This window comes from Poromitra crassiceps (assembly GCF_964638095.1).
Source record: "Poromitra crassiceps genome assembly, chromosome: 4".
In the NCBI taxonomy this organism is placed as follows: domain Eukaryota; kingdom Metazoa; phylum Chordata; class Actinopteri; order Beryciformes; family Melamphaidae; genus Poromitra; species Poromitra crassiceps.
The window spans coordinates 77215296-77233349 of record NC_139626.1 but is presented as its reverse complement, the minus strand read 5'-3'; the positions used below and the strand labels follow the sequence as shown (position 1 = coordinate 77233349).

Sequence of the window (18054 nt, the reverse complement as noted above, 5' to 3'; positions counted from 1 at the left end):
CATGTCTGTTAGAGCCAGTTTTGTCCTCCCCATCTAATTCATTTGAATCAGGTGGGCAAGCTGTAGCTGGAAGATGCTGTCAAACCACAGTTCTCAACTGCAACAAAGAAAGAACACGAAACAAGAAACAAATTATTCGAGAGAGGGAAGAACATTTTATTTGAGTTTTGCTCATTTTGATCTAATTTGTCTTGTAAAGACCTGTTTTACTTTTCTGAATGTATTTGAGTCATTATTTGTTTGGAATAAACAAAATAATCTAAGCCAACAAGAAAACACAAGATCAACAAACTGCAAGTAGCCTACCTGTGTTGGAACTTTATGGCGTATAGTGGCTATTAAAATAAAATAAGTCATGATAATGTCCAAACTCTGCTGAAAATCTAAACATTTACCAAACAAGATTTACTCATTTCAAGATTGAAATTTCAAAGAGTAAAATCATCTGGATCATCTGGTAAAATTATTAATTTATTAATGTGAGTGCAATATGCTGAACACAGTGGTGCACACTGGGAAACAAAACAGCACCACAGCAGTTGTCTTTCACACTGAGCTACACACAATCAGGACCTAAAGGATGAGCTAAAGAGATGTGATGGAATGGAGATACACATTTACAAAGACATTTTCACATTTATCATGTTTACCAAACATGATATTATCATTATCATTATTATATATTCTATGGAATTCTATATATTATCATTATCATTATCAACATATCATTTAGCTCATTGATGTTTTTTTTCTTTGTTCTTTCAGAAACTCTTGATGCCATCTGCCAATGTGAACTAAAAACCAGTCTGAAGGAGAAGTTTCAGTTTTTGTTTGAGGGGATTGCTAAAGCAGGAAACCCAACACGTCTGAATCAGATGTACACAGAGCATTACCTCACAGAGGGAGGGAGTGGAGAGGTCAATGATGAACATGAGGTCAGACAGATTGAAGCAGCATCCAGGAAACCAGTGGGACCAGAAACAAAAATCAGATGTGAAGACATCTTTAAACCCTTGCCTGGAAGAGACAAACCAACCAGAACATTGATGACACAGGGAGTGGCTGGCATTGGTAAAACAGTCTTAACACGGAAGTTCACTCTGGACTGGGCTGAAGACAAAGCCAACCAGGATATACAGTTCACATTCCCATTCACTTTCCGAGAGCTGAATCTGCTGAAAGGGAAAAAGTTCAGCTTGGTGGAACTTATTCATCACTTTTTCCCTGAGACCAAAGAAGCAGGAATCTGCAGGTTTGACAAATTACAGGTTATGTTCATCTTTGATGGTCTGGATGAGTGTCGACTTCCTCTGGACTTCAAGAACAACGAGATTGTGACTGATATCACAGAGTCGACCTCAGTGGATGTACTGCTGACAAACCTCATCAAGGGGAAACTGCTTTCTGCTGCTCGCTGCTGGATAACTACACGCCCTGCAGCAGCCAATCAGATTCCTCAGGAGTGTGTTGACGTGGTGACAGAGGTGAGAGGCTTCACTGACCCACAGAAAGAGGAGTACTTCAGGAAGAGATTCAGAGATGAGCAGCAGGCCACAAGAATTATCTCCCACCTCAAGGAGTCACGGAGCCTCCTCATCATGTGCCACATCCCACTCTTCTGCTGGATCACTGCTAATGTTCTGGAGCATGTGTTGAAAACCAGTGAGAGAGATGACCTGCCTAAGACCCTAACTGAGATGTACATCCACTTCCTGGTGGTTCAGTCCAAACAGCAGAATGTCAAGTACCATGAGAGAGCTGAGACAGATCCACACTGGAATACAGAGAACAGGGAGATGGTTCTCTGTCTGGGAAAACTGGCTTTTGAGCAGCTGGAGAAAGGCAACCTGATCTTCTATGAAGCCGACCTGAAAGAGTGTGGTATTGATATCATAGCAGCCTCAGTGTACTCAGGAGTGGTCACACAGATCTTTAAATGTGAGTGTGGGCTGTACCAGAACAAGGTCTTCAGCTTTGTCCATCTGAACATTCAGGAGTTTCTGGCTGCTGTTTATGTCATCATCTCATTCATCGACTCTGGTGTCAATCGGCTGTCAGAACATCAGTCAACCTCCCACACTGGTGACTATCCTGAATCAATGTCCAGTGAAGGGTGTATGGGTAAATGGACATTCTCCCTTTTGAAGAAAGCAAAACCAATAACCAAGAAAAAAACACAACAGCCAGGAGCCATGTTAGACGAGCAAACGTTAGAAAATAAACCCGAAACTCTCTTCTACCAGAGTGCTGTGGACAAGGCTTCACACAGTCCAAATGGACATCTGGACTTGTTCCTCCGCTTCCTCCTGGGTCTTTCACTAGAGACCAATCAGACTCTCCTACGAGGCCTGCTGCCACAGATAGGAAGTAGCTCACAGACCAATCAGGAAACAGTCCAGTACATCAAGAAGAAGATCAGAAAGAATCCATCTTCAAAGACAAGCATCAATCTGTTCTACTGTCTGAATGAGCTGAATGATCGTTCTGTAGTGGAGGAAATCCAAAAGGACCTGCGATCAGGAACTCTCTCCACAGACAAAATCTCCCCTACTCTGTGGTCGGCTCTGGGCTTCATGTTACTGACATCAGAAGAAGAACTCGACGTGTTTGACCTCAAGAAATACTCTTCTTCAGAGGAAGCTCTTCTGAGGCTGCTGCCAGTGGTCAAAGCCTCCAATACATCTCTGTATGTGCATGGTTAACTAGATATATTCAATATATTATATGTAATATTCATACAGAAAAGTGTAGATTTTCAAACTTCTAAACCACTAATTTTGCTCCAGGCTGAATGACTGTCAGCTGTCAAGGAGAAGCTGTGAAGCTCTGGCCTCAGTTCTCAGCTCCCAGTTCTCTAGTCTGAGAGAGCTGGACCTGAGTAACAATGACTTTCAAGATTCAGGAGTGACACTGCTCTCTGCTGGACTGGGGAGTCCACACTGTAAACTGGAGACTATCAGGTTATGATACTTCTGGTTAACAATATGTTGTAACTATAACATTGTCTGCTATTTCTGATAAATGTTTTTTTTGTACTCATAGGTTTTCAGCATTTGTCAAACAAGGTGAACAAGTAAAATGTCTGTTTTGTCAGGTTAACTCAAAACAAGCTCACAGAGAAATGCTGTAAGGAGTTGTCATCAGTTCTCAGCTTCCAGTCCTCTAGTCTGAGAGAGCTGGACCTGAGTAACAACAACCTCCAAGATTCAGGACTGAAGCTGCTCTCTGCTGGACTGGAGAGTCCACACTGTAGACTAGGGACTCTCAGGTAAGATCAGGTTATGATGCTTTTGTGTAACAATTTGTTGTAACTATAAGATGGTATGCTGTTTTATGATGGATCTTCTTCTTTGTAGTCATAATTATTCTACATTTGTCAATGTGAACAAGTAAATCATTTATATCATTTACAACAGGTTGAATCAAAACAAACTCACAGAAAAATGCTGTAAGGAGTTGTCATCAGTTCTCAGCTCCCAGTCCTCTAGTCTGAGAGAGCTGGACCTGAGTAACAACAACCTCCAAGATTCAGGACTGAAGCTGCTCTCTGTTGGACTGGGGAGTCCAAACTGTAGACTAGGGACTCTCAGGTAAGATCAGGCTATGATGCTTTTGTGTAACAATGTGTTGTAACTATATAAGACTAGATATACTACTATATAAGATGGTATGCTGTTTTATGATGGATCTTCTCCTTTGTAGTCATAATTATTCTACATTTGTCAATGTGAACAAGTAAATCATTTATATCGTTTACAACAGGTTGAATGAAAACAAACTCACAGAAAAATGCTGTAAGGAGTTGTCATCAGTTCTCAGCTCCCAGTCCTCTAGTCTGAGAGAGCTGGACCTGAGTAACAACAACCTCCAAGATTCAGGACTGAAGCTGCTCTCTGCTGGACTGGAGAGTCCAAACTGTAGACTAGGGACTCTCAGGTAAGATCAGGCTATGATGCTTTTGTGTAACAATTAGTTATAACTATATAAGACTATATATACTACTATATAAGATGGTATGCTGTTTTATGATGGATCTTCTCCTTTGTAGTCATAATTATTCTACATTTGTCAACGTGAACAAGTAAATAATTTATATCGTTTACATCAGGTTGAATCAAAACAAACTCACAGAAAAATGCTGTAAGGAGTTGTCATCAGTTCTCAGCTCCCAGTCCTCTAGTCTGAGAGAGCTGGACTTGAGTAACAACAACCTCCAAGATTCAGGACTGAAGCTGCTCTCTGCTGGACTGGAGAGTCCAAACTGTAGACTAGGGACTCTCAGGTAAGATCAGGCTATGATGCTTTTGTGTAACAATTTGTTGTAACTATAAGATGGTATGCTTTTTATGATGGATCTTCTCCTTTGTAGTCATAATTATTCTACATTTGTCAACGTGAACAAGTAAATAATTTATATCGTTTACATCAGGTTCAATCAAAACAAACTCACAGAAAAATGCTGTAAGGGGTTGTCATCAGTCCTCTAGTCTGAGAGAGCTGGACCTGAGTAACAGCGACTTACAAGAAGCAGGACTGAAGCTGCTCTCTGCTGGACTGGGGAGTCCACATGTTGCTACCCTCCCGAGGCAGGCGCAAGGCGCGTTTTTTTGTGTTCAACGCCAGTATTAGCGCCTAAGGCCAATGGGAAGATAGGGGGCTATATGCTTTGTCCACGACAGTTTACAGTCTAAAATGACACCAAGAAGTTTTGCCTCCACCACCTGCTCAACAGCCACATTGTTCAACACCAGATTCACCTGAGGTGCAGCTCAGCTTCAGTCAGTAACTTGTGTGCTAGACTGGAACACCCAGAACTGGGAAAGAGGGTTCTCGGTTCGGCAGGCTCTTGAAAGAGTGTTCCTGGCTTACCGAGCTCTGGGGGATATTTGATAGGTCTCATGCAGCAAGAAAAGACTGAAATTCCTTACAGAAGCCTGCTGGGAGCCGAGGGGCGCTCGTACTAGCTGCCTTAGCTTCAGCGATGGGCCCCGTTTGATGTTGTCTGGTAGAGCGGCACGTCCAACACAGATCCTGGGTTAAAGACGAACCCCCCGTTGTAGACACCGCAGTCCCCGGTCGGATTTGTAGTGAAGTCCCCTTCTGAGGATATCTTGTTTGGTCGTTTTAGGAGAATTAAAGAAATGGCTACTCTTAGCCAGGCCACTAGGGTACAGTTAGCCTAGCTTTGGCTATGAGTCCAGTCTTTTAGCGGACTAGAGAGTTCGGGGCTCTGTAATCGGAGAGTTCCCCGCTCTAAACAAAATAAAAAAATGGCTTGCGCCCACACTAAATAGCTAAGCAGCTTTACAAAGAGACGGACTTGTCTTGGCACAAATCAAAAGTTAACGAACAGGATTTCTCCGTGCCTCAGTTTTACTGAGCGCTGTCATACGCCGCCATCTTCACTGCTATCAGGAAGTCAAAGGGCCCTATCGTTGTACGGCGCTATCGTTTGCGCTGCCTTTGCACTGCCTTTGCGCGCCTCTTATTGCTATCTTCCCACCGTCTAAGCTATCGTCTGCCTCCACCATCCAGTTTTGCGCTGTGATGACACAGGTGTAGGCGTGGCCCAGGTGTGTCGCTGGGCCTCTAGCCTATCATGTATCTTGCACAAGTGTCATTTAGTGCTGTGGGGAAGATACCGTCGGTATGTGGCGAGCGCAAAGAGAGGTTTGGGAGTTGCCCGTTCCAAAATAGTTGTTCCAGCGCAATGTGATAGAAAAAGGGGCCGTGGGTGCTCTCAATTTTAACGCCAGCAAATAGCTGGTCTTAGCGCAAACAACCCCACTACACCATGGCGTATGCCTGAGCGCAGACACTCTTCTCTCCTCGGAATGTCACGTTGATTTTCAACTATAGCCTACATTGCAGAAAAAAACACATCTTGATTGAAAAATGAGAATTTGTTTGTAATGTTATAGGCTAGACTATAATTCCTGACCATACAGGCCTGTGGTGTGTGAGGTAGGCTAACAGTAGATTGCTTGTGAGAAAGTTGTGGACAATTCTGATATAGGCTATTGAAATAGGCTAGAATTAATATCTCACACATCCCTACCCTATAATTAAAGAAACTAATATTTGTCCATGTGTATGTTAGCCTATGAACGAAATGTCTAATTACAGAGTAGGCCTAAGCACACGCTTTGGGACATAACCCACAAACTACCAAACTCCTTTAACCAGGAGGAGGGGAGAATACAGTAGAATAAATAATATGCGAAATAAATAAATACATAAATACATACTGGAAAAGGTTCAATGGGCCACTTCAGTAAAGACTGAACCCAAAGAGAGGACTGGAGCACACGAAATCACTAGAAATGATTTAATAGGTACAAAGCACTGACGTTTCGACGCACACAGCGTCTTCTTCAGAGTCAAACAGTACAGGCAGAAACATTCAGCAGTTAAAATGCCTCCAGTATGAGATGTTAATTTCTCATTGGATAGAGGAGAGTGGGAGGTGATCATTCAATCAGCCTATACAGTGACAGCACTCATATATAGAAAAAATAGAAGAGGATATAGGGGAGGTGCTGTTTTAAAGCAGTATACCATCCCCAGTAATACATATTAAGCCCCAGATAAACAACAATAATGAAACAACAATATAAAGAAACAACATACTACCTAAGAAACCAATTAGAGAAAGCATGAGAGGCTCAGTTCCTCATTAAGTCCATGTGGTTCCACAGTGTTAAGTGTGAAAATGTAATAAGCCTCTCTCCTGAGCAATTGTTTGACTATGTCTCCCCCTCTCTGTGAGGGGAAGATCTTTTCAATCCCCCAGAATTTGAGGGTAGCTGCAGAGCCGTTTAACCTGTGCGTAATGCCTTGCTATGGCATAGTCCATGTTGTTATTGCGAATGGGTGCTTTGTGTTCGGCAATCCTAATTTTGAGTGCGCGTTTGGTCTGACCTACATAGACCAAACCGCATGGACATTTTAGAATATACACCACATGGGTAGTACTGCAGTTAATAAATTATTTGATATTGTATTTTTATATATATATATATACGTGTGTGTGTGTGTGTGTGTGTGTGTGTGTGTGTGTGTGTGTGCGTGCGTGCGTGCGTGCGTGCGTGCGAGCGAGCGAGCAAACTCATTGATGCGTGATTTTGTAAGGATGAAAGCTCAACTAAATAAATTTGTCTTCGTGCTCATCCCTCCTGTGTGGCAGCGGAGGCTCCGCTCTGCTGCGGAGCTGTCCAGGGTGCTGAACAACTTAGCAAGCGCGAAGCGCAGAAGCCGGCCCATTGCTGTCCAATGTGCTACGCATTATTCCCGCTACTACAGTGGCGGGAGAAGATAGCCTATGGGACAGCGGTGGGACAGTGGTGGCAATCTATCCTAATTTGCAGTGTGATTCCCTGCACCTGTTTGGCAGCCTATATAGCATTTGTCATTTCAGACCTTGCTGCTGATTTCCATGGATGCACTGGATAACTTAACTTACGGATATGGTTAACCAATATTATTACCAACCAGATATTCAACCTGTCAGCGTCAATAATGTAACAGCAGGAGGTACGGTGGTGCAGTGGTAAGCACTATCGCCTCACAGCTCGAAGGTCGTGGGTTCGATTCCCACCTGGGCCGATGTGAACGCTGGAGGAATGCGTGCCCGTCCGCATGTCCTCGAGTGCCCACCACCCGGGTGGGGTCGGCAAAAATGGCCTTTCTGTGTGGAGTTTGCATGTTCTCCCCGTGCCTCCCGGGGGTCTCCTTCATATAGGAACCCCCTTCACAAAAACATGCAACATCCTGGTTGCTTATATGGTTCCTCCTCTGATCGTTAAGGGCGCCTGTTCAGAGGGAGGGGAACTGGTTGGAATAGCGTGAACCTCCCACGTGCTATGTCCTACCGGGGGAGCTTCCTCGGGCAGGTGAAAAGATGCGGCTGACTTGACTGCCCATGTCTCGGAGGATGCATGGAATCAGTCTCGGCTCTCCCCAGATCGGCAGAGGATGGAGTAGCAACCAGGATTGAGTAATTCAAATGAGCACTAAACGGGGGATAAAAATGGGATAAAAAATCGGAAAAAAAACATAAAAAAAAAATAAAATGTAACAGCAATTCATCAACCTGACAAACGAGCGACGGATCGGCTGCTGAACACAGTTCAACAGAGTTGAACAGAACAGCAGTCATTTAATTCATGGGTTACATTACATTACATTACATTACATTACATTACGTCATTTGGCAGACGCTTACATAATGTAATGTAATTTTATTCAGTCATTATACATAACAAAATCACAGTAAAAGTCAACAGGCAGAAGCAAAATGCTTATATTATGCCTGACCTTATTTCTAATCAGTTAAGTTCTCCTCCAAAATGTCGGTGCATTCACTCATCTACTATTAATCCACAATTAAGTGGGAATGGATCTCATGCTGGGAGAGGGGATGGAGGAGCAGAGGCGGGAGAGAGTCTACCGTCCAAGAACGACCTACCTGTCCCTAAGGTAGCACACACATTTTTTTTTCACTTGCCCAGAATTGCCTTCCCCCAAATGGATTATTTTCACTGCATTTGTAGCATTGTGCTTTAGGAAACTGTTGGCCTGCTTGTCATGTATCAAGGCTGCCTTGCTTCTCACTAATTCCGCTTGCCCTATGTCTCAGTAAAAGCACCTTGCAACTCGTTTTTGAAAAGTAGCTGCTTATACCCACTCAGCGAGGAGGACTGCCGGAGGCAGCTGTGTCTCACCCGGTAACTGTCTGCCTTTCCAAAACCCTGCCACTCCGAACGTTAACTTCCATTATTCGGACTGGCGGTCCTTCACCTTTTTTTATAGGTCCCACCATTACAAAAATTCCTGCCTTCATTATTCGAAATGTCAGCCCTTCCTCTTTTTTCTAAAGGATCCGCCATTCCGAAGTTTGGATATTGTGGAATATGGCACAAAAGTGCAGACATTTCAGTCGCACACTGTGCGTCTGAGCAGCGCAGCAGTAGCCTATTAGAACTGGGCTTTTACTGATGCTTTCTGAAGGCTATATACTTGATTAGACTTCTATTTTCGTTAGGATATTATTTTTTTCGTTATTGTTTAATTGTTTTCAGTTAATCAGGCAAGCTTATCCTATTGGAATTTATAATTATTTCGTATGACATTTTACACAGCTGCAGGGCGCATGGAGGGACAACAGAATTAGGCTATGTTCCCGCGGGCGTGTCAGCATGTGTGTGCGCTCACTGCGCTGCTCTCTAAGCAGGGTGTGTGCGTTGTGCACCCGCCTATAGAGACACATAGCCTATTACTATCTTGCACATTGTGGAGTTAGAGGGAGCACCAACAACATCTTTGAACAACACGTCTTTATTTTAATTTTGTTGGGCTCTACAATCATTTCGAGGATTTGAGGCAACCCATTTAGCAGCATCTGAGAGAGGTGCCTGTCTGAACGAGGTTCAGCTGCCTGAACGTGAACTGGAAGTCAAATCAAGTTCGGAGTGGTGGACCTTATGAAAATCGGAGTGGCGGGATTTCTGAGTGGCAATATTTCTGAGTGCCGATATTTCTGAGTGGCGGAACGTCGGAGTGGCAGCACGTCGGAATGGCGGCATGTAACCGTCTCACCCGCCAGGCTGTCACAGACGTGTGCCATATCTTAGCAGAAGATCTGCAGACTGGTTCCAGCTCTCCCCATGCACTACCCGTGGCTGTAAAAGTCACTGCTGCTTTATACTTCTATGTCTCCGGGTCATTTCAACACCCCCTCAATGCTATTGGAGGCATGGCCCAATCCACCATCAGCTCAGCTATACATGCAGTTACAACTAGCCTAGTCCGAGATGCTCATCGGTATATCGTATGGCCCAATACACCTGGCCGCCAAGCCTGGGTCATGGCGGAGTTCATGGCTAAATATGGGTTCCCTAAGGTTCTGGGTGCAATCGATTGCACCCACGTGCAACTGTGTGCTCCGTCGCAGGATGCACTGATATACGTGCACCGTAAGGGGACCCATTCCATCAACGTCCAGGTAGTTTGTGATGCTAATTGTCGCATCACATGCATTCGCAAACTATCCTGGAGGAAGCCATGACTCCTTCATACTAACCAACCCTGTCATTCCTGCAGTCTTCCAGGGGGATCCCCCCTGGAGGCGTGGCTGTTAGGGGACAATGGTTATCCATTGAAGACATGGCTGATGACACCATACATCCAGCCAACAGTGCATACTATGGCGTACAATGCTATTCACAAAAGAGCACGCTCTGTAATAGAGAGAACGTTTGGATTGCTTAAGATGCGATTCAGATGTTTGGATAGGTCAGGTGGTACATTACAATACAGGCCTCGGAAAGTCGGAGAATTCTTTGTGGCATGTTGTGTCTTGCATAACATTGCCATGCGTGATGGATTTATCGGTGACATTAATGAGGGGACATTAGAGGACATTATAAGGCGTGAAGCTGAGCTGCATGTGCTGAGACGAGGGGGGGCCCATGAAGCAGCAGCAGCACGGGAGCTTAGGGATGGGCTGGCACGCAGGATGGCAAGACAGCCTGGTAAGCACACTGACTTTGTGGAGAAACATGCGTGTAGTCTAATTTGAACAAGCAAGAGAAAAAGGAATTTCTTGGATTTTTTTCAAAGGAATGTCTTGGATGTTAACACATTCAGTGCCAGCGACGCCATATGGCGTCATTAGAAATTTACCGTACAGTGCCAGCGACGCCAAATGGCGTCATAACTCGATTTTTTTTTTTTGACGGGGGGGTGTCGATCTATGCCTCTTACATCGCCTCTTACAATATTCAGAGGTATTGAATGTGTCTAACCTATTTTACAGAACCCTTAGGTGGCGACAGCGCTCTCCAGATGAGAGAACGTGGAGTGAAACACACAGAAGAAGTCATTGGGGGGAAGGAAATCGCATCGCATCCGTCCGTATGCAGCGGCTTCATTGAAGCAACGTTTAGCTGTGCCCCTGCAGCAGCCAATCTGCTATCACAATTGAGCACCTCGATGTCCGCTGCAACAGCCTCCGTGTCCGCTGCAACACATGATCAGCCGTGGATTTGTTATTATTCTCAACTCGAAGCATGGGAGCTGGTACACGCGGCTGTAAAAAAGCAGGATCTAGCAGACTTTTTCAGTGCTGAGCACAGGCAGAGAAAACGAGAAAACAGCAGAGCAGAGAGATACTCCTCCCACAACGGGGGGGGGGGGGAGGAGGAGGGGGGGAGGTGGGCACGCAGAGCCAAGTACACAACACAGACCCAGACAGCAGGACAGGGTTGGCAAACGCAAGCCAGAATATCCGATGCCCACCAGCAGCAAAAGATCAGCAAGAAGCTGCAACCAGCAGCGCATGCAGGCGCCAGCGCTGCTGGTTTCAGCTAAAAATATTATTCTTCCAAACAAAATTCCCTTGCCTTCACTGTTTTATTGAAGGAAATTATTTTTGAGGTGTGACTACATCAGAAAATTAGCTTTAGAGTCAGTGATGTGCTTGAAATGTTTAATTTCACAAAAGGCTCATTATCTCAGCTCGTAGAAAAAAAGCTCTTTTTTTCGTTCAATCAAGCTATCTTCTCCGGCTCATAACTAAAGAACGGAAAATGGGATCAATAAACTTTTTTTTGCAGGTGATAGAAGAGAGTCTCATCGTTATTTGTGCGTGTTCAGTGTTTACATAGTAATTATTAAAGAAATTATATGACTGTTTTAAAATGCATTGCGGCCTATGTGGCACAGCAAGCAACCTTTTGCCCAAGGGCCGTGGCACTGAAAGTGTTAAGAGCCAAATTTAATCACGATATAGTACATGTGTAGGCTACTGAGTGGTGATTACATTTATCCAGTGAATTCCTTTAACAAAATCCAAGACATTCCCTTTTCTCTTGTTTGGTCTACTTTTGATCTTGTGCCACTTTCCAGATGTTTTTCTTTTTCTGTAGTGTAATTAACCTTTGAATTGAGATTGCACTTCACTTGTGTGTTTTGGAATATGAGGGTAGCCTATAGTGCAAGAAAGACTGGACACAAAACCATCTCAAAGAGGGGAATTTTTAATAAAAAAAGGATGATAATGGGAAACAAATAATGGGATTAACGTCCTCTTTTCCCCTTCCCCATGCGCGGCCCGCGTCTGGCCCGCATTAGGTGGGGTGAGCGCAGCAGCACCCGCTGAGCCGGACCTGCTGGAGGCACTGCCGCCGGATCGGGGTCGGGACCTCCTGCTGCCCGAGGAGGCGCTGCCGCCGGAGCGAGAGCAGCAGCGGGCGCGCTCCGCAAACCGGCCTGGGCCGCCTGGACGAGCTGCCCCAGGTGCCCGTCTAGCATCAGCCTCAGGGAGGCCGACTCCTCCGGCAGCTCCCTGTTGCCGGCCTCCACCGCCTCCCTGAGCCCCCGGAGTTCGGCCACCAAGACGGGCAGCCTGTGAGGGCACCCTGGGAGCGGCCCGTCCGTGACGACCCTGGCTGGTTGCGGGAAGACGGACCCGCGCCGCTGCTGCTCATTGTTGGACGGGGACAGGGTGGATCGGTTGGGGGGGTAGGGTCCGGGCGGGGTGGGCTGGTGGGGGGTTGGGTTCCGGCGGGGTGGGGGGGGGGGGGGTTGTGACGGGGGTGGAGGGAGAGGGGCTTGCAGGGAAGAGAACTATTGACTCCAGACCAGGGGAGAGCCCTCGCTGTGCTGGTGGGACGGTCCTGCAATATGAAAATAAAATATTTGTATGAGCACTCAATCTGTTTGTCACCGACTCTGAATGAAGGTTGTTCTATGTGACTGTTTTCACTGATTACAACATCTGCTGTTCTCAATTCCGCAAATGGTGTGCAGCTAGAACAGACCATTTCACAGCTGGGCTACAGGTGTAAACTTTTAGTTTTCATATTTGGTAGCCTAGGTCATGTCCATAAGCTGGTTGTGAGAGGCCTTCAGATGGCTGGTCTCCCAAAGAGAAGGGCCAAGCAGTTAGCGAAATACTGTTCAATATCTACTGTTATCGGAAGCCGCTCAATATGGAGGAGGCGCTGCTTTTTGTACCCATGAAGTGGATACTGACCGCTATCTTGCATTACAGTATAACTGTATATATCAACCTGCCATCTTATCATCCTGTGTGTTTCTTATGTGTATGCATTATTCTGGTTGCCGTCTGGGCACTCATGTAACTGACTGACTCCCAGCAATTGACTGCACTATTACTGTTTATGTCCTTTGCATACTTGTATTTATGTGGACATAAATATTTAAAATGTGTGTGTGCGTGCGTGCGTGCGTGTGTGTGTGTGTGTGTGTGTGCGTGTGCGTGTGTGTGTGTGTGTGTGCTTGTGCGCGTGTGTGTGCAGGCTGTCAGACTGTCTGCTGACAGAGGAAAGCTGTGCTTCTCTGGCCTCAGCTCTGAGCTCCAACCCCTCCCATCTGAAAGAGCTGGACCTGAGCTACAATCATCCAGGAGTCTCAGGAAAGCTGCTGTCTGCTGGCCTGGAGGATCCACACTGGAGACTGGAATCTCTCAGGTATGGAGAGGCATGTCTACTAGAAGGCTGAGAGTCACACACACATTCTCTTTCACACTGAGAAGACAAGGAATACTGTTCAATGGTTAATGGAGGATTCACTAACACAGACCACACCGAAACGAAAGATAATTTATTGCAAGTGGGTGTTTGAGTGCGAGAGCGTGGATGGGGTTGAGGTGCGGCAGCGTCTCTTCAGGAGGGTGCTACGGCAGTGACAGGAACCCAGGGGTTAAGACTCAGAGTGGGGGTAGCGTCTTTGGGTGAAGCTCGGTTCTAGAGCGCAGCTCAGCTTCACGGGATGGAGTCCCGGCTCCATGCACCAGCCCCCCGTGGTTCCTGTGATCAGGGGATAGAAATGCAGGATTATGCAGCCCTGACTAGCATGTCTTTAGCTGTTTGTGGGAGGAAACCGGAGTACCTGGAGAAAACCCACGCAGGCACGGGGAGAACATGCAAACTCCACGCGTGCTGCCCGTAATTAGCATGTATTTTGCTGTTTGTGGGAGGAAACCGGAGTACCCGGGGAAAACCCACGCAGGCACGGGGAGAACGTGCAGACTCCGCCCGTGCTGCCCGTAACGGAGGAAGAAACTTGGGGTTGGGGAGAGGGTCGTGATGACTGAGGCAAACAGGGGGAAGAGAGAATATGGTCGTGTTTATATGCTACGAGTGATTGAGTTGATAGAACACAGGTGTATGCATCAGTGAAGTGATTGGAGCGCAGGTGAAATGGATTAGCGAGGCGCCGGTGATTACATGGTGTGGTCTTGTGTTCCTGAACCTCAGTTAGCACACTAACTCCATTTCACTAACACAGACCACACCATGGTTTGAACGAAAGATAATTTAATAATAATAAGTGGGTGTTTGGGTGCGAGAGCGTGGATGGGGTCGAGGTGCGGCAGCGTCCCTTCAGGAGCGTGCTACGGCAGTGACAGGAACCCAGGGGTTAAGACTCAGAGTGGGGGTAGCGTCTTTGGGTGAAGCTCTGTTCTAGAGCGCAGCTCAGCTTCACTGGATGGAGTCCCAGCTCCATGCACCAGCCCCCAAAAGAGTCTTCAATGAGCTAACTGTGAACGGGCTCCATCGATATCGTCGAGGTTGTCGAGGAAGCGGCCTATGGTTATGCGTGTGGTTGTGGAGACCTTGTCTGGAAGCGATGGGGAATTCTTGATTTGAGCAGGACATGGTGGAGGTGATGGTGGAGCCTCTGGTGGACTAGGTTAGGACGGGCTCGTAGGGCTCGGAATGAATTTAAGCGACGGGAAAATGGGATGAGAAAACCAGTGGTTTCTTTTCGAGGTTGGAACTGAGGTTCGGGGAGCGGATGGAGATGTCAGAGGCTGGAGAACCGCGGGGATTTGTAGGGGAAGAGTTGTTCGTCAATTACGAGCAACGTAAGAAACATGGCTTCATTAGTGAAGTTGATGGTGGGGGTTAACTTTGGTATCTTCAACCGAAGCGGGGACAGTGGCGTGGCTTAGGTCTGTGTCGAGGGCGCGTGAATAGAAGACGAAAGGGTTTAGGGGAGAGGCCGTTTATGGTTGTGGCATGGCGATCAGTTGAAAGCACTGAGGTTCGAGACGGGGTTGAAACGGAGAGACCGGTGTCAGATAGGTCAGAGTGTGGTGCAGTGGATTTGAATATCCATGTGTCAACTGTTGTGAAGATGGTTGTCGAGAGCTCATTGCCCCAAAAGAGCTTCAATGACGACCTTTGGAGCGGGCGGCTTGCAGTGTCAGTGCGGACCGTATCGAGGGCACAGCGGTGCCTGAATAGAGTGGTGAGGCGATGGCAGCGGCGGGGCCGTGTCGGGGGCGCGGTGGCGCCTGAATCGAGTGGTGAGGTGACAGGGAGGACAGCGGCAGCTGCGAGTCCGTGACGATGCGTGATGCATGTGCCTCCGGGCCAAGCCTGTGGATGGGAGACTCAGCTATATATTCTTTAACAGCAAGCAAGCCACTCATGATGAATTACTCTGGCCACTTATACATCGGTCTGTTTGAAGACTTACGTGGAAGGGAGATATTTTACTCTCTCCCACTGCTGGCCGCTAGCTGCGTTGTTCAGGGCTGTAGTGGTGGCTGCTGTAAGGATGTTGCTGCCCTTGGTTCCCTGGCTGAAGCCTGGACTGCTGGTGGTCTGCGCTTGAGCCTGGACTGCTGAATCTCAGTCTGCTGCTCCTGCTCGTGGTGAGGCGTGGCCAATTCCAGGTTGAGACCTTTAAGACACATTAAGAGACAACTAGCGGAAATTACCTGTCCTCATGTGATTTTGGCTTTGACCAATGGCTGGCTTGGTGAGGTGACGGGGAGGGCAGCGGCAGCTGCGGGTCCATGTCGAGGGCGCAGCAGCACCTGACTGTGGTCGGAAGGATGGGGACGGCGGTGACGGGGCCGTGTCGAGGGCGGTGGTGGCGCCCGAATAGTGAGTTAACAGGCACGGGGACTGCAGCGCGGCTGCGAGTCCAGCCTAAGTACATTGGGGTGATGGGGAAGGGTTGGGGGAGGGACGTGGAGGGGATCGGATGGGTTTACAACAGGAGGAAAGCCGCCGTGGGCTGCGGAGGGGGCGGGTGGCTGCACGGGCCGCTAGGGGGGGGGAATCCGATGGGGGAAGAACAGGGGGAAAGGGGGTTGACGCCGGTGGCCGCGGAGGCCGTGGCGGGAGATGGAGGAGGGGGAGGGTAAAAGCTGCGGAGGCAGAAAGAAGAGGATGGGAGGGGGAGGACTCTGGACGGGGGTGGGGGTTGCGTCTCTGGGCGGAGCTCCCGTGGCTCTGAAACCCAGGATGAAGACTGCGTCTCTGGGCGGAGCTCCCGTGGCTCTGCAACCCAGGATGAAGACTGCGTCTCTGGGCGGAGCTCCCGTGGCTCTGCCTCCTAGGATGAAGACCGCGTCTCTGGGCGGAGGCTCTCTCCCGTGGCTCTGCATCCCAGGATGGAACTGGGAGAGGGAGGGGCAGACAAGGAAAACCAACATTGGGGTGCTGGGGAAGGGGTAGGAGGGGGGGGGGGGGGGCAGGGTATCCGGTAGGGGAAGAACAGGAGAAAAGGGGATGACGCCGGTGGCCGCGGAGGCCATGGGGGAAAGTGGGGCCGCGGAGTCCACGGAGGGAAGGGGGTAAGCCACGGAGGCAGAAGGAAGAGGCTGAGCGGGGAGGGAGGGGTGGGATGCATGTGCGTGGGGACCCGAGAGAGCGGGTGGTGGACAGAGAGAGGCAAGAAGGGCAGAAATGCATTATAAACTTGAGGTTTGATGGGGAAGGGGAGGGGGTTGAGGGGGTGGGAGGGCATCGGGAGGGGGTAGAATAGTGGGAACGTTGCCGTGGGCTGCCGAGGCGGGTGGCTGCACTAGCAACTGAGGGGGGAAAAGACGGGCCAGGGAGGCTGAAGGAAGAGACTGTGAGGGGAGTGGAGAAGAGGATGCGTGTGCGCAGGAGACTATGGGTGCGCCCCGCCATACGGCGGCTGGAGGGCGGAAAGGAGGTTGAGCAGGAGGAAGGAAGGGGAGGCTGTGGCTGCGGTGGCGTGAGCCTGCTGGGGTAGGAGGGGAGGCAGGAACGATACCTGGGGCCCGATGGGGGCAGCAGCGGCATGATCCGAAGCGAGCTGGGCAGACCCGGGTCCGTGTGCTGGCGGAGCCCCGGTGTCAAGGGCTGGAGGAAGAGGATGGGAGGGGAGGGGGGGAAGCGTGGAAGCGTGTGCACTGAGAGCTAGTGTTGTTTTGGGATGAACTGTCCCTTTAACAGTGTTGATTTTGGGATGAACTGTCCCTTTAACGGTCTTGTTTTTGGATGAACTGTCCCTTTAACAGTGTGTCCCTTTTAACGGTGTAGATTTTTCGTAGCAGTACTGTATTAGTAGTAGCGGCAGCTAGCAGTAGTGACTGTTGTGATGCATGGCACCAGACTGTTGTTGTGGTGCACGGCACCCGACTGTCTGTTCTTGTGGTGCATGGTACCAGACTGTTGTTGTGGTGCACGGTACCAGGCTGCTGTTGTGGTGCATGGCACCAGACTGCTGTTGTGGTGCACGGCACTGCAGCAGCAACGGCATCTAGCAGTAATAGCCTAGTAAAGTAGCCACGTCTAGTAGTAGTCGTAGTAATAGTGGTAGTAGTCGGAGCGGCTAGTGGTAGCAGTCGTAGTAGCTGTAATCGGTAGTGACATGACGTCGCTTCGTAGTAGTGGCAGCAGCAGCAAGTGGGACGAGTGGCTGTTGCTTAGTGAGGTAAACATTGGCACTGTTCACCCCTCATACAGGTAGTAGTGTTGATTCAGTAAATGCATGGTTTGGAGTTGCTGAAGTCAATGGTAATCACGTGAGATGCGATGTCAATATACTGTAAGTCAAACCAGATAGCATAGGATTGAGTTTCAGGAAAGCTAAACTTGAATGAAAACAGAAAAGGTACACCTGGCCATGAAGGCGATGGGTGTGCACCAAGGAGGGTCAGCTGGAGCCTGGAGGTGAGCGACGGTCCAGTCGGAGATGTTGGTTGGCCATGGGGTGGCCTCGGCATTGCTGTGGCTCAAGCTGGGCTTGAAGGCTGTCCGG

The 18054-nt window shown here is 48.3% G+C and overlaps 1 protein-coding gene across 1 annotated transcript in view; it reads left to right on the top strand.

Annotated features, from left to right (window-relative positions):
* Nucleotides 1-18054, top strand: part of LOC310775952 (protein NLRC3-like) — a gene marked incomplete at its 3' end in the record, with an annotated part of 36174 nt that overhangs the window by 190 nt on the left and 17930 nt on the right. The window contains exons 2-8 of the mRNA XM_083636074.1: nt 766-2686; nt 2787-2960; nt 3095-3220; nt 3417-3590; nt 3763-3936; nt 4109-4282; nt 13323-13493. Coding sequence (XP_083492200.1) covers nt 766-2686; nt 2787-2960; nt 3095-3220; nt 3417-3590; nt 3763-3936; nt 4109-4282; nt 13323-13493 — 2914 coding nt within the window. The remainder of the gene's footprint in view (nt 1-765; nt 2687-2786; nt 2961-3094; nt 3221-3416; nt 3591-3762; nt 3937-4108; nt 4283-13322; nt 13494-18054) is intronic.